The sequence below is a fragment of the Equus przewalskii genome, chromosome 1 (genome assembly GCF_037783145.1).
Source record: "Equus przewalskii isolate Varuska chromosome 1, EquPr2, whole genome shotgun sequence".
Taxonomy (NCBI): domain Eukaryota; kingdom Metazoa; phylum Chordata; class Mammalia; order Perissodactyla; family Equidae; genus Equus; species Equus przewalskii.
Window position 1 is genome coordinate 138660708 of NC_091831.1, and position 14750 is coordinate 138675457.

General features: G+C 47.9%; 1 protein-coding gene across 2 annotated transcripts in view; it reads left to right on the forward strand.

Moving 5' to 3' along the window:
- Nucleotides 1-14750, forward strand: part of MYO5C (myosin VC) — a 92386-nt gene that overhangs the window by 18226 nt on the left and 59410 nt on the right. For both annotated transcript variants that reach the window (XM_008516242.2, XM_070624238.1), the window contains exons 6-10: nt 1206-1349; nt 2138-2219; nt 3411-3518; nt 9122-9228; nt 12580-12845. In XM_008516242.2, the coding sequence (XP_008514464.1) occupies nt 1206-1349; nt 2138-2219; nt 3411-3518; nt 9122-9228; nt 12580-12845 (707 nt within the window). The remainder of the gene's footprint in view (nt 1-1205; nt 1350-2137; nt 2220-3410; nt 3519-9121; nt 9229-12579; nt 12846-14750) is intronic.

A 14750-nucleotide genomic window follows, 5' to 3' on the forward strand; every position in this document is an offset into this window, starting at 1 on the left:
AGGGAAGAGGTGGCATCCGAAAGGCTCACGGGAGGGCCCAAAGGCCGACTCTGGCTGCCTCGCAAAATGAGGAGGGATTTGGGTTGATTTGGAAACATAGCAGATAATTAAGAACATTAGATTCTTAGACCTTTTCTCCCTGTTTTCTCAAAGCAGAATCCTCACTGGATATTTATCAGTCTGCTTATTTTGTGTAAGTCACTGTGCCAGATAATAGAAGCAGTAATGGAAAAGAATAATAAGGCTCAGTCCCCAAGTTTTAACAGTCCTGTAACATCAGCATATTTTAAAGTTAAAGAGAAACGTAAACCACAATCTAAGATAGCAATAGAAAAGTTGGCAAGAGGGACTGCCCAGTGAGATGCCCAGTGGGTAAATGTGTGTGAGTGTTTGTTTAGGGTTGGTCTCGCCCACTAGACTGTCGGCTCCGTGAAGGCAGGACCACATCTACATGGTTCATCTTGGCCTACTGAGCATGTGGCCCGTAGCAGGTGCTCGGTCAATATATATTGTCAGAAAGCGTGGTGACCTGGGCAGGAAAAGCAGCATGTGTTCCTAAGAAGGGTACTTCTAGATGGAGGGTGCTCAGGAATGGGGAGGGGACGGGCCGAGGAGAGACGGAATTTAAGAGTAGAAGTAAAAAGTAAAAATCATGCTCGGAGTGAAAGGGATGGGAGAGGGCAGTCTTTGGTTGAGTGGAACGTCTGAGTAGAGAAGTGGTAAGGGATGAGGAGAGAAATAAAGGTTGGATGAAGGATGTGGAATTTTAATTGAGCATCTATAATATTTGGGACATGGATGAATTGAGGCACTTTCTTGTATCTCATTTAATCCCCACAACTCTGTAACATGCATATTATACTCATATTACAAGTAGAGAAATTGAGAGTTGGAAAGATGAATCACGTTTCTAGCATCACACGGATAGTAAAACAGGAACCTAGGGCCATGTAACATCAGAACCCGGGCTCTTTCTGATCCTGCTCAGCGTCTCCCAGCAAGACTGGGGAGAGCCTTGATTGGCAGGCTGAGGATGTGTCAGGTTCCCTGTAAGCCTGGGCTGCTTTCCCCTGCCCCCCGCCCTCCCTCTGCTAATCAGACCTTCCCCCAGCATACAGGACTGGATTTTACTGAAACTGCTCCAATCATATTGATGCAAAGACGTTTTTAGTGTTGTTATTTCAAGAAAGTCCTCTGTTTTGTAGGCTGTTGGAAATGCCAAGACCACTCGCAACGACAACAGTAGTCGGTTTGGGAAATACACAGAAATCAGTTTTGATGAGAAAAATCAAATTATAGGAGCCAACATGAGAACTTACCTGCTGGAGAAATCCAGAGTTGTCTTTCAAGTAAGGATAAAAATATCAGTTAAATTTCCTTTTCCCCAACTTTTTCAGTACTGTTTACATTTATATACTCGTTAGATAGCCTATGTTGTTCTGTGACTTGAAGAATAGTTTCCTCTTTCATTCGCAGTTTGGATTATTTTCTTCTGTTTCTTAACAGCAAAAAATTGATGGGTAGCTGCAGTGTCAGCAGAGTTATATGACTCCACTGAGGGAAAGGGTTACAACTTTTAATTTGGGGCACTTAAAAGATCCTTAGAGTTTAACAATCAAGTTTATCTTTCCAGAACACAAAAACGTCTTGAAGCAGACAAAGCTGTTAGACTGGCTTTCCTATCAGGAAAGGAATGAGATTAGAGCTACTGAGGGGCATTTAAGAGAAAGGCTCTTTTGTCAGTAAAATGGTGAAGATTCTCACAGTTTTGGCCCAGGAGGAGAGTAACAGTAAGCCTCATATTGCAGGGAGTTTCTTAAAAATTCCACCTTGTATGAATTACATCATTCCCATTTCGCAGAATGTTTTCATTTCATGGCATTGTCTCTGGGGTGGTTGTTTGGAGGGCCATCTTGGCCATCAGTTCTCCTTCTGTGGGAGGAAGGGCCTGCCTGTGAGCCAGCGGAGGGGAACAGGTTGGGTCACAGCGTTCTTGACCGCAGCACAACACATGTACATGTCAGGGTCTGTGAGAGCAGAGCTGTCAGTCCAGATGAGCCATCTAATCGGCTGAAAACCGGACATTTTTCACTTGTAAAGAGGTGGTGTCATTTCAGGACTTCTCTTTATTTTGCAGTCAGAAAATGAACGGAATTACCACATTTTCTATCAGCTTTGTGCATCTGCTCAGCAGTCGGAATTTAAACATCTTAAATTGGGTACGTGATGGATGGTGTATGAAAGTCTCTCTTTTATGTAGGGGTTTAAATTCTAAGTTAATTTCTTCTTATAATACCATCACTTTTTCAAAAAAATATTCTGTCCAAAGATATAAGATTCTTTGGTTTCGGGGTGGAATCGATGCCTCTAACTAAAGAGAGAGATCAGGGCTGAGGGGTGCGGTAAGATCAAGGAGGGGGCGCCCTTCAGCCTCAAAGCTCATGGGCGATTGTGATCATCCAGCTAGAATCGCCTGAGTAAGGCCTCCTGACAGCTGGGCCTTACTGCTTTAAGGTTACCCCAAACCTTTCTTTTTAGCTGAACTCCTTAGATGGTCATTTTTCTAACGTGTGACATAGTTCCCTGTCTTCTGAGACAGAGTACCTCTGTTGTAATTTGAAATTCCTTGGTGACGCCAGGTCATCATTATTTGTAGTCATAGTTAATTATACCTCAGGGAGGGCTAGGACGTAGAGCTATTTGTCTTGTAGTGCAAATGGCCCGACTCCTGTGCCCTCAGCTCTCCTGTCCTGGCCGTTTGTGCTTGTTGGTAGATAGGATTGTTTGAGTAACTTCTAGTGTGTTGGAGCTGAACGCCCATTCCCTAATCTTGGAGAAGTTGCTTGCACTGTGGAATCTAAGTTTCTTCAGCTTTCACATGAAGATGGGATCCATTGCCTTGTCTGACAAACAGAACATGAATGGTGATTGTGGAAGAGATCTGAAGGGTCACCTGCTATTCCAATATCAGATGTACAGTTAGTCATTACCTTGATTGTGGTAATGGTTTTATAAGGGTGTACTTTCACAACTCGTCAAACTGTACATCTTAAATGTGTATGGTTTATTGTATATTCAGTAAACCTCGGTAAAAATATCTGTGATGGAAATGTGGCACAGAAAGCTGTATGAAATTGTTAGGTGCGGGAATAAAATCTGTAAGCTTTGGAGTCAGACAGGCCTCTGTGGAAATTCTTGTCCTGAAATTGGCTGTGGGACCTTGAGCAAGCCACTTCAGTTCTCTGAGCCTCTGCTTCTGTGTCTCTAATGTAGAATTCTGAGGAATAAATGGAATAACGTGTAGAGTGCTTAATGTAGTACCTCAAGTGTGAGCTTCCCTTTGTGCTTCTGATAAACATACATGTCCAAATTTCTGTGTCACACATGTGACAACTCACTTTTGATTTCAGGGAGTGCAGAAGAATTTAATTATACGAGAATGGGAGGCAGTACTGTCATCGAGGGTGTGAATGACAGAGCCGACATGGTGGAGACTCAGAAGACCTTCACGCTACTGGGTAAGTGAAAATATCCTGTCCGAGATGTGGCCGTTTTCTCTTAAAAAGAAAAAAAAAAAAGAAAGGCAGGGATACCTAACTTGCCTATGTTCTGGAGATTCCTAGTAAATGCTAACTTTACGATGAGCTAATCAGAACATATTTGGAGGCCAAGGGCTCACGACTGTGCTTTTCCCCAAAAGATCTAGAAATCAACTCCTTTGCCCTCAGGTTCACTGGGTTGCTGTGAGAGACACGGGCTGTAAGCCCTGTGGCTGCCGGTTCGCTTTTCTGGGCTGACTACAGAGAAGGCTGGTGAAGGCAAAGGCCTGAGTCAGTCCAGAAGTGTAGTGTTGACCCTGTTTGGCCTTCATGGGTATCCTGAAGATGACAGTGAAATAGCAGGCACTTATAGGGGGCTTACTGTGTGCCATGCACCATCCTGAGCACTTTATTACCCTTATTAACTCATTTGTACCTTACAGCCACCTTATGAGGTAGATGCTGGTATTTCCCCCTTTTTACAATAGGGAAACTGAGGCACAGAGATGGTAAGTAATTTACCCAGGGTCACGTGGCTAGTGCAGGACAGAAGTAGAATTTACACTCAGGGTCTTAACACATCTCATTTTCATAAGGAAAACCCAAACTCCGATTGCTGGGATGGCGACACAGGTGAAGCAGAGACTTTTCCCAGTCTTTCTCTGCCTTCCCTCCCCCGCGTGGAGCTCACGTTGGGGAAGACTGTCAGCCAAATGGCTTTTATAAAAACAGTCATTCTCTTTCCCATTTGGTGTTAGTCTAGACATTTATGTGTAACTGCTAGTCAAGGCTTTGGATCATGTGGGATGATAGGCCGTTTTTACAGCTTACGGAAAACGTTCATCTCAGACCTAGTGGTTTTCATTGGTGTGTCCTGGTTGACTGTATTTGAATGTAAAAGGCAAAGAATTTGAGGTTAAATATGTCAGAGTAATAGGCAAAATGAGCACGAGTGGATAATCAGAATGAAAACAGTATGGTTTCCTAAGCAAAATTGCCATCAGATTCTGCCCCTTCAAAACCGCTTCAAGCAGAAGGGCAATTTAAACGTTTTACAATAGAGAGGTAAACACTTTCGGTACTGGTTAACATTTTCTTAAAATAAGTGCAGTCATAATCTCGGTGTTTGTATAACATAGTCCACTGAGAGGGAACGTGGCATGTGGGGAGGGGCAGGAAGCCTCGCTCTGGCCGGGCTCCCAGGGATCTTGGTCCACGTGCCCTGTCCTTCCTTCCCTCCCCTACCCTTCTGCATGCTCCCTCCCACCTCTGCAAGGTCCTGCTCACAGCGAAATGATGTAGGGGCAATAGAGTAGATTCCGGGATGAAATAAACATGAATTCAGACCCTGGTTGGCATGACTCTGAGGAGATTATCCTCTCTGAGACTCAGTTTCCTGATCTGTAGAATGGCCGTGTTTTTTACCCTGAGGGCTCTCGTGACAACTGGTAAGGAAATGTCTGTGAACCAGGCCAAGCACGTAGCAGGTGCTTGCTAAATATTACTGCCTGCCTTCTGTCTCTCCCTCTAGTCCCCATTTTCCAAGCCCTAACCATCCTTTGAGCAAAACCACCTCCTGCTCCGTGAAACCTTCCCGAATTATCGGAGATCAGCAGTAGCAGTTTTCTCCACTGTGTCCCACAAATTAGATTATTTTCTCAAATGTCCACACCAGCAGGGCCTGGACTAGGGTGAGGTAAGAGAAGCGACTAGGGCACGCAATTGAAGGGGGTGCTCAGGCGATCTCTCTCAGGGTGGCGCAGGTGCAGGGCTGGCCCTGGGTACCTGGCTGGCCTCGCCCTGGCCCTGGCCCTGACCCACCACGCCTGGATGTTTTGGACAAAGCTCCCCGAAGCTTCATGGGAGATAGGGTACAGCACTCTGCTGCCTCTTGTGGCTGTGAAGGGTGATGGCTGCCCGCCGTGCTGGGTGAGGTGGGTAGGGTGGGAGAGAGGTTGGAACAGTCCCACCTCTCTCCTCCTGGAGAGCTCTCTCAGTGGGTGACTGGGCGTGGCGGGCAGAATGCCAGGACTCCATGGCATCTACACCTGCTTACTTTCCCCCAAGCGTGTTATGTAAAGATGGTACCCTGAGGACCGCCCTCTCCTCAGATTGCCTATGCATTGGCCACTGGATCTCACAATTTAGTACGTACTCAGTTATCTGTTGCCATGTATTTGCTTCAGTTTTTTCCTTGTGTCATAAGATCAGTCTGTGGCTTTGCACAGGTCATTTATTATCTCTGGGCATCAGTTTCCCCATCTGTATACTGGGGTAATAAGGAAAATATTTAGTTCCAGTTATATATTGCTGTTCCCCAAATTTTAGCGGCTTAAAATGACAATTATTATCTCCTCTCATTCTGGGTTGGCTGGCTTAGCCGGGCGCTTCTCACTTGGGGACTTTCCTGTGATGGTGGCAGGGGCTGGATCCTCTGAAGCTTCTTCTCTCTCTCACGTATGCTAGGAAAGCTAGGGCTGCTGGGGCTGGGCGGGCATCTCTCTCTCCACATGGACCAACTCACAGCGTGCTGATGTCAGGGTGGATGCGCTGTGCATGTTGTGGCTAACTTCGCCTGGAGCCAGTTCCAACAGGCTGAGGTGGACTCTGCGGGGCTTTTTGTGAACCAGCCTCAGAAGTAACCTGGCATCACTCCCTCTGTGTGCTGATGGCCAAAAGCAAGTCAGAGGGCCAGTTCAGACTCATGACTCATGGGGAGGAACTATGCAGGGCCGTCTTTGGAGAGGAGCCACCACAGTAGCTGTAAAGGATGTTGTGAGGATTAAGAGAGAATGTCTAAAATGCGTTATAAACTGTGGCATGCTGTATCAGTGTGAGAGATCAGTACACATTTAATGAAAGCATGACTTCACTGCCTGAATCACTAAAAACTGTCCTAGACCAGGGGTCAGCAGATTGCAGCCTGTTTTTGTAAATAAAGTTTTATTGGACCACAGACACACTTATTTGTTTAAGTATGGTCTATGGCTGTTTTCCTGCTATGGTGGCTGAGTCAAGTAATTGTGACATGGGCCATACAGCCTGCAAAGCCTAATCAGAGAACATTTGCTGACCCTTGTCCTAGATGACGGAGTGAGCATAGTTGGTTAATTCCTTACAGTTTTCTTGCAGTATGTGAGAAGACTTGTGGGTGGAGTTCGTGAAGTCATCTTAGCTTCACTTCAGTGTGCCTGAACGTGGAAGTCCCCTGATGCCCGTGTGCCGGGCAAAGGGGAAGTTTGAGCAGACGCCAGAGGTCCTCACTGTGGTGGAGTGGATTTATGCATGGAACCAGATGACCTCACTGTAACTTTGAGATTGACATCACCCTCCACTCCCCTCCCCCGACAACCTGTGATCTCACGTTGTGTGTTGGTTTCATGATCTCTAAAACAGAATGTCCAAATAGTAGCCACCAGCCGTCAGCCACATGTGACTGTTTACATTTCACTTTAGTTACAATTAAACAAAATTAAAAATTCAGCTCCTGAGTCACACTCGGCATGTTTGAAGTGCTCATAGCCACATGTGCCTAAATAGCTGCTGCGTTGACATAGAGCATCTCCGTCGCCCCTGAAAGTTCTGTCCAACAGTGCATCTCCTAACAGTGTGAATGCCTTGTTTGTACGGCTCGCCCTGTTGCCCATGTCCTCTTCTTTGTGTCTCCGTGTTGTCTCTCTTAGGCGGACATCTCCTCGAGGGCGGACTGCCTCACTTGGGTCACGCATAGGCTTATAACACACTTGGGCAGATCACCCTTTTTTTAAAATATAATGGCTGGGTCACTGCCTGTTGGTGGATCTGTCCATTGCTGTGGTTGGTTATGAAGACAATATAGAGGAATAGGTAAGGTTAGCAGTGAGGTCCTCTAGTTCAACGCACAAATCCTCTTCACAACACGCCCAGTAAATGGACCTCTGGGGCCTGCGCACACTTCCCTTTGCCTGGCCCGGGGTCGGCAGGGGGCATCCACATTTAGACCCACTGGGACGAGCCAGGATGGCTTCCCGAGCTCCACGGGTCTTTCACATATTGCTCTGGTCACTGGCATTACACTGCCTACATATGACATACCCAGTGTGACCTCGGGCAAGTTCCCTAACCCTTGTCTGCCTTAGTTTCCCCTCGAAAGTGGAAACCTGTCATTTATCATGGTGGCAGCCTGGGAGGTTATTTCTGTTAGAGGCATCTGCCCTTCAGATGGAGGCATTAGCTCCAAATGCCTGGACTCAGACTGAGCCAGAGTCTTCTATGTATTTTTAGTTTGAAATCTTGTGTGACTTTGGTTTTGTTTAATTTTTGACATAGACAGGACTCTCTGAGTTTTGAAATTATTGAAGAACTTGCTCTAGCTGCTCCTGAGGTAGTCCAGGGGTCCTCAGGTGAGAAGCAGTAGGTGGCTGCAGTGGCTCTTAGTTGGCATTTAGGGCCTGTTCCTTTTTTGCTTGGAGGGAGTGGGGAGTCAGGGGTCTCCATTCCAGTTGCCATTCTGGTGTGGACCAGGGAGTGTGGATATCAGCTTGAAGGAGCCCGCCCCACCTGCCCGAGTGTAACCCAAGCTCCTCGACTCACTGCAGGGCCATTCCCACCACCTGGTGCTTACCCCCCACCCCCGGGCTCCCACCCTGGGATCCTGACCTAGCAAAGCCCTGCTCACAACTGGCAGGTTCTCCATTGTGATTTATGGGGACTTGCACACAAAGCCCTTCCTAGTAGCTGGGTTGTTATGTTTTGGGTTCTAGGCAATATGCTGATCCCCTCATGACGACCAAATATGTTATATATTCATAATTTATATTCTGCATACATCAGTCAGGGTCCCAACAGGAAACATGAGGCAGACTCAAATTAGGATAAAAGGAGGAGGGTTTGTTTGTGAAGGGGACAACAGCAAGGTTGTCGATGGGTCTGGGGGCTATGAGGGGCAGTAGGGAGCCGAGGACAGTGGCAGAGCTGTTCACTGCTCTTTCCTTCCTGGCATAGGCGTGTTACTGGAGCCTGAGAGGAGGGTTGGGGAAGACATACCCAGAACCTCTCTCCTCCTGCTCTCTGACCTCCTCCAGCTTCCCCATTGGTCAGACCCAATCAGGGGCCAGGGGGCATGAGAGCCCATTGCCTTGATCCAGACAGGTCAGCCTCCTGCGGCAGAGAGCAAGGGTGCAGAGCTGGAGGGGCAAATGGGATCCATCCGACACCTCACCATAAAAAGAATTCAGGGAGCTTATGAGCAAAAAAGAAAAAAAAAATTGGAAATAAAGAAAGTACATAGAATAAATGAGAGATGATTCTCTCAGGAACCTGACATGAAATTGTTAGTTGGGTGTTAATTTTTGTGTTGAACTTCCTAGCAGCCATGGCAAAAGTGGAAACCTAGTGGGTTGTAGAGTTTACATTGCGTGTCTGCAGAAACCAAACCAGGAAGATGGTGAGTCACACTCTCCCTGGGGTCCACTTCCTGTTCCCTGTCCCAGCTCTCAGCACTGGTGCGACTAGAGTATCTTGAAAGAGTTCAGGTGCTTATCTTATTAGTGATTAAGAGAAGAAATGCAATATCCCTAATTTTGGAAAATTTTTGTTTTCAGGTTTCAAGGAGGATTTTCAGATGGATGTTTTTAAGATCCTGGCAGCCATCCTCCATCTGGGCAATGTGCAGATCACAGCAGTGGGCAACGAGAGATCCTTCGTTGATGTAAGGTCCTTGTTTGTTTCACCCTGCCTGTGTTGGCAGGTTTGTAAGCAGATCATGGTTACCCTGCTTTTGCATTTTGGCACCAGGCACTCTGGGCCTACTGCAGAGACCAGTTTCATGGGAACAAGGAAGCAGGGGTTTCCATGGGTTGACTTCAAAGAGGAAAGCCTCTTCCCCTTGCAATAGCAGAGGAGGGAGAGTGCATTCTATGTGTGTTTTCCTTTTCAGAACAGATTGGCCATCTGTTGCCAATCTTCCTATTTTCGCTTGAGGAAGATTCTCCCTGAGCTAACCTCTGTGCCAGTCTTCCTCTATTTTCTATGTGGGACACCACCACAGCATGGCTTGATGAGTGGTGTGTAGTTCTGCACCCAGGATCTGAACCACCAAACCCTGGGCAGCCAAAGCAGAGCATTCGAACTTAACCAGTATGCCATTGGGCCGGCCCCCTGTGTGTTTTTCTTTTATTCAACAAATATTTATTGAGCACTTACTCTGTGCCAGGTGCTGTTGTAGGTGGGGAAACAACAGTGAAGAAAACACAACAAACAGCCCTTCGTCTTATGATCTTATGAGCTTATGATCTGGGGAGGGCGGTGGAGGGGAGGAGACGCAATAGACAAATATAGGTTCTGGCAGCTTGTGATGCCTGTTGAAAATTAAGCAGCATAGGGGTGGAGAGGGGCTGTGCCATTTGTATAAAGGAGTCAGAGAAAGCCTTTCTGTTAAAGTGGCAGTGGGCAGAGGCCTGAAGGAGATGAGGAAGTGATTCATGCCTGTATGTGGGTGAAGAACATTCAAAGTGGAAAGAACAGCAGGTGCAAAGACCCTCGGGCAGGAGTTGTTTTTTGAGAAATAGCAAGAGAGTCAGTGCATCCAGAGAGAAGTGAGTGAAAGTAAGGGTGATAGATGAGGCCAAAAATGTGTGTGTGTTGGGAAGGGTGCAGATCCTGTGGGGCCTTAAGGGCGCTGGACCATTTTAAGCAGAAAGGACACCTTCTCCCTCCTGACACCTGCTTGAATCAAACACCAATGGTGCTGGCTTCCTCCCTGGAACTATAGTCCCATGGAAGTTTTGTGATAGATTTCTTTATTTAATGGACACAAGATAAGTTTATGTGTGACTCTCTTCTGTGACAAATGTTATGAGTAGTGATTCTTGGTAGGGGGCATGTGTTTGGTTATTCTCATCAATGTTCATGTAAAGAAGAAAATAACTCCTAGTAAACCATGTTTCTATGAAATGCAAATTCTCCTTACCTTTAAAGCTCTGTGTTAACATGTCTATCTTGGTCAACTCTGGTTGCCATAACAGAAGGCTGAGTGGCTTAAATGACAGTTGTGGCAGCTGGAATTCTGGGGTCAAGGTGCCAGCGTGGTCAGGTTCTCGGTGAGGCTCCTCTTCCCGGCTTGTAGATGGCCGTCTTCTCACTGTGTCCTCACATGGTAGTGAGAGAGGGAGCTCTAGTCTTTTCTTATCAGGACACTAATCCCGTCATGGGGTCCCCATCCCTGTGACCTCACGTAAGCCCAATCACCTCCCAAAGGCCCCACCTCCAAACACCATCACGTTGCGGGTTAGGACTGCAACATATGAATTTTGGGGGAAAACAAACATTAGTCCATAACAATGTCTATTTTCATGTCCCCCAAAACAACTGATGGGAACAGTTGATAATTTTGTAAACCTGGCGATTTCTCAGCTCTCTGGTAACTGTAATTTAGTGTGGGCGAGAACTGAGCAGAGAAGAAGAGCGGACATGTGCTTTTTGGCTCAGTGCTTCAGTCCTGTTGCCCTATGACCGGGAAGTACTTCTCCTTCCTTTCCTCAAGCTCTCACACTAAGCGCCCCTCCCTTCCCCGCCACTGTCCAGCCCTCACAAAGTCAGTCAGTTCACACAGGACTGAGACGTGTGGAGAGGCGATGGTAGACCTGGGGTAGGAGTACAGTGTGCATGTAGTGGCAGTCCTCTCTGTGTCCTTGCTCACTTACCTCGGAGAAATGGGCTTCTGCACCTTGTCTTCTCAGACTCCCGTAGGCTAAAGATGTGATTTCCACCCAGCAAATGTCCTTGCCTTCAGCTCTGTCTCCTGAAGTTTGTTATGAGGGTAGTACTCTGGAGGAGGAATCAAAATTGATGGCCTGAAAATCCTTTGTCTGTCAATCTCTGTAGACTCATTCTGTGAAGATGTCGAATCCTTGTAGGAAATTACCAGTCTTCCAATTATGGTCCTAACTTTGGAACATAGGTCCCATTGATTTGCATCAGGAACTTGAAGGATTGGGCAAATTCAATCTGGATGAAACCACCTTACCTTTTAAAAATTGCTACCCTTTGCCCATCTCCCTGGAGGAGCACCTGTAGCTGAATGTTTTTGACTCAGAAAGTTTAGTTCCTTCTTAGAAGGAAGAAAACCAATGGCTCCGTGCCAAGTGAGGAGGTCAGGCACACCGAAGACAAGCCTCGTGTTACTGTGTGTTGGTCAGAAGGGTGGGAGTGGACAGCAAGGAGACGGGAGGGTGCTTTAGATTGTTGCTCTGCTATAATGTGGTGCTTTTTAAGTACAATTCTGTGGTTTTCTCCATTGGCCGAGATGGTGTCTCCAGATAGCCTGCCCAGAGAGTTCCCCTGCCCGAGAGAATGACAGTGCTCCGTCACATGGGGTCACATCTCCTTGCCAAGTGACAAGGACCCCTTGTCCATGCTGGCTGAAGACAGACAGGAGCAGACCTCTCCTCTCTGCTGGCCAGTGGGGCAGCTCTCGTGCCCGGGCTTGGAGAGAAGCCAAGTTCACTTCATGCGTCCAGGAAATGTCTTCCAACCGCAGCCCTCATGTTGGCTGGAAGCTAGCTCAGTCCAGGGAGCCCTGCCAGGTGCTCTCTGACAATGACACCTAGGTATCTCAGGACCACACCACCCAGGTAAACCCCGAACACACAGGGAGGGAAGGGCGAGCGCACGCTCTGACAGGTGGCCTGGGCGTGATGCAGAGGGAGGAGAGAGGCCGTGAGGCTGTGTCCACATGCACAGGAGGTGGGGAGGACTGCTTCCGCGGCCTTAATCACTACTGACAGACATTCTTTGGCCAAAATGAAAATCCAGTCCAGGACCCCCTGGCCTCACCGCAGCAGGGCTCTGCCAAGGGCCAGGTGCAGACTCAGAGCTGCTGCGGCCCTCCCCCAACCCCGGCTTTTCTCCAGGCCTGGCTCTGTCCCATGAGGCCTGGTCATTCTCATGCCGGCTCTCCCGCACAGGCCCAAGAGTGGAGGCCGTGGGGCCCTGGCTGGGTGGGCTGGTGCTGGTGTAGATGGCCGGGTGGCCCTGATGGAGCTTCTGCTTGTTTTTGAAGGAGGACGACAGTCACCTGAAGGTGTTCTGCGAGCTTCTGGGCCTGGAGAGCAGCAAAGTCGCTCAGTGGTTGTGCAATCGCAAAATCGTCACCACCTCTGAGACAGTGGTGAAACCCATGACCAGGCCGCAGGCTGTCAATGCCAGGGACGCGCTGGCCAAAAAGATCTATGCGCACCTGTTCGACTTCATTGTGGAGAGAATTAACCAAGCGTTGCAGTTTTCAGGCAAGCAGCACACTTTTATTGGTGTTTTGGACATTTATGGGTAAGATTCTCTTCAGTGAGCCTGTCTTTCCTCATTTAAATGTCAAATGCCTGTTATTTTTAGATTTTTTTGTGGTTTCTCTTGTGTTCCGCATGATGAGAGAGACGATGTTCTCTGTTTTTGCGTGTGTGGATGTTAAGTACAGTGTTCTGGGTTGCACTGTCTTTTACTTAGAGTGTATTAAATAAATGCTCAATTAATGATGGCCAAGGTCAAGAGCTCACCGTGTGCCAGCTACCGTGCTGAGTGGTTTCCTTGCGCTTTCTCACTTCTCGAACAGCTTGTGATTATCCCCATTTTAGAGATGAAACAACCAAGGCTTGGAAAGACTCAGTGACTTGTTCACGGTTGCTCTGCTCGTGGGAGAACCCAGCGCTGTGTGAGGCTCTTGCCCACTGCTGTTCCCTACAGAGGCAGTGAGGTGTGGGGCCCTGACCTGCCTCTCCCATTTCAGAGCGGGGAAGTGATGGTCCCAGAGGTCCGGCCCCTTGCCCACACTCGCAGGGCCAGAGGAGGACTCAAACCCAGGCCTTTTACCAACCAGCTTCCCTCCTCACACCTAGATCCTCTTCCATCTGGGACAGTAAGGGTTGTACTTGCCCCCGCCCTTCTCCAAGAGTTCTAATACGTCGGGGGACTTGCAGGTTCCCACAGTGGAGCTTGGTTCTTCCTCCTTCTCTTTGCCCAGTCCTGCTTGTCTAAATTCCAGGTCAGACTCATGCTACAGATGCTTACTGCCTAGCCAGAGTGAGCGAGCGACCAGGCCGGCGTAGAGGTGCTCTGGGGGTTGTTAGCACTCAGACTTCTGAATGTTAGCAGCTGGTCTCAAAGGCCCAGCCCTGCCCCCCTCCCAGGACTCCCCCTGGCTTCTCCTTGGGAGAGGGGGCGGAACGTCCCACCTGGCTTGGGGAGCCTTCCACCACATCCTGTGAAAGCAGCTCAGCCTCCCCTCCCCATACAGAGGGGAGAGCCGGGCTTTGGGCCTCGGGGGCATGCTGCCGCCTGCTGGGGGTCGGAGGGGCCACCGGGCTGCTGGTGAACTCTTACCCAGCTGCAGACTCGGCCTTTCCCATAGCTGTTTACCGTGAGACAGTGCCTCCAGGGAGTGACTGTTTAATTTAGATTCTGTTAATGCATATAACTCCCAATTAATAGTATATGTCAACAGTTACAAAACACTGATACATTGCTGGGATCAACTAGTAAATGATTTACCTTACCTTGTTCTAAAAAAGAGGGTTCAACCAGCCAGTAATAATTTAAGTTGACTTTTAATAAAGGAATAATCCTGCTTAACAATAGGCTCTTTCATTGTGGTAGGAATACATGATTGTTATATTATTCTTTTGTATATATTCTGTTATTTTCTATGTTTTTAAAGTGTCTTAAAAATAACTAGCCCTTTATTTTACGAATGTGTTATTCCGTTCATCCAGCGGATATCGATGTGCCTGGTGCTCTGTTGGATGCGATTATTGAACAGACTAGGCACATGGCCCCTGGCCTTTGGGACTTAAATTTCCGTGGAGGAGGCAGGCAGATAATTAGAGGCTGGGATGTGAAGGGAATAAGCAGATGAGGTTTCAGCTGGGAGCTGCGTGAAGGCGTGTGCTTCCTCAGCCAGCCCGGGTGTTGCTGTTCTCTGCATGCAGAGTTGGAAAGGCCGGGGGCTGGGAGTCAGACCCCTGGGAGTGAGCACTGCAGCACATCAGCTGTGTGGTCCTGAGCAAGTCACAGAACCTCTCTGAACCTCAGTTTCTACATCTCTAGGATGGGGCCTCTCTCGCAGTATTATCGTGAAGACCAAATGGAAGTCATTGTGAAGGTGTCTTAAGAACCATAACCATTGCTCAGATGTGAAGCATTGTCATAGCTAAGGTGCTTCTGGCATTTAAGTCATAGATT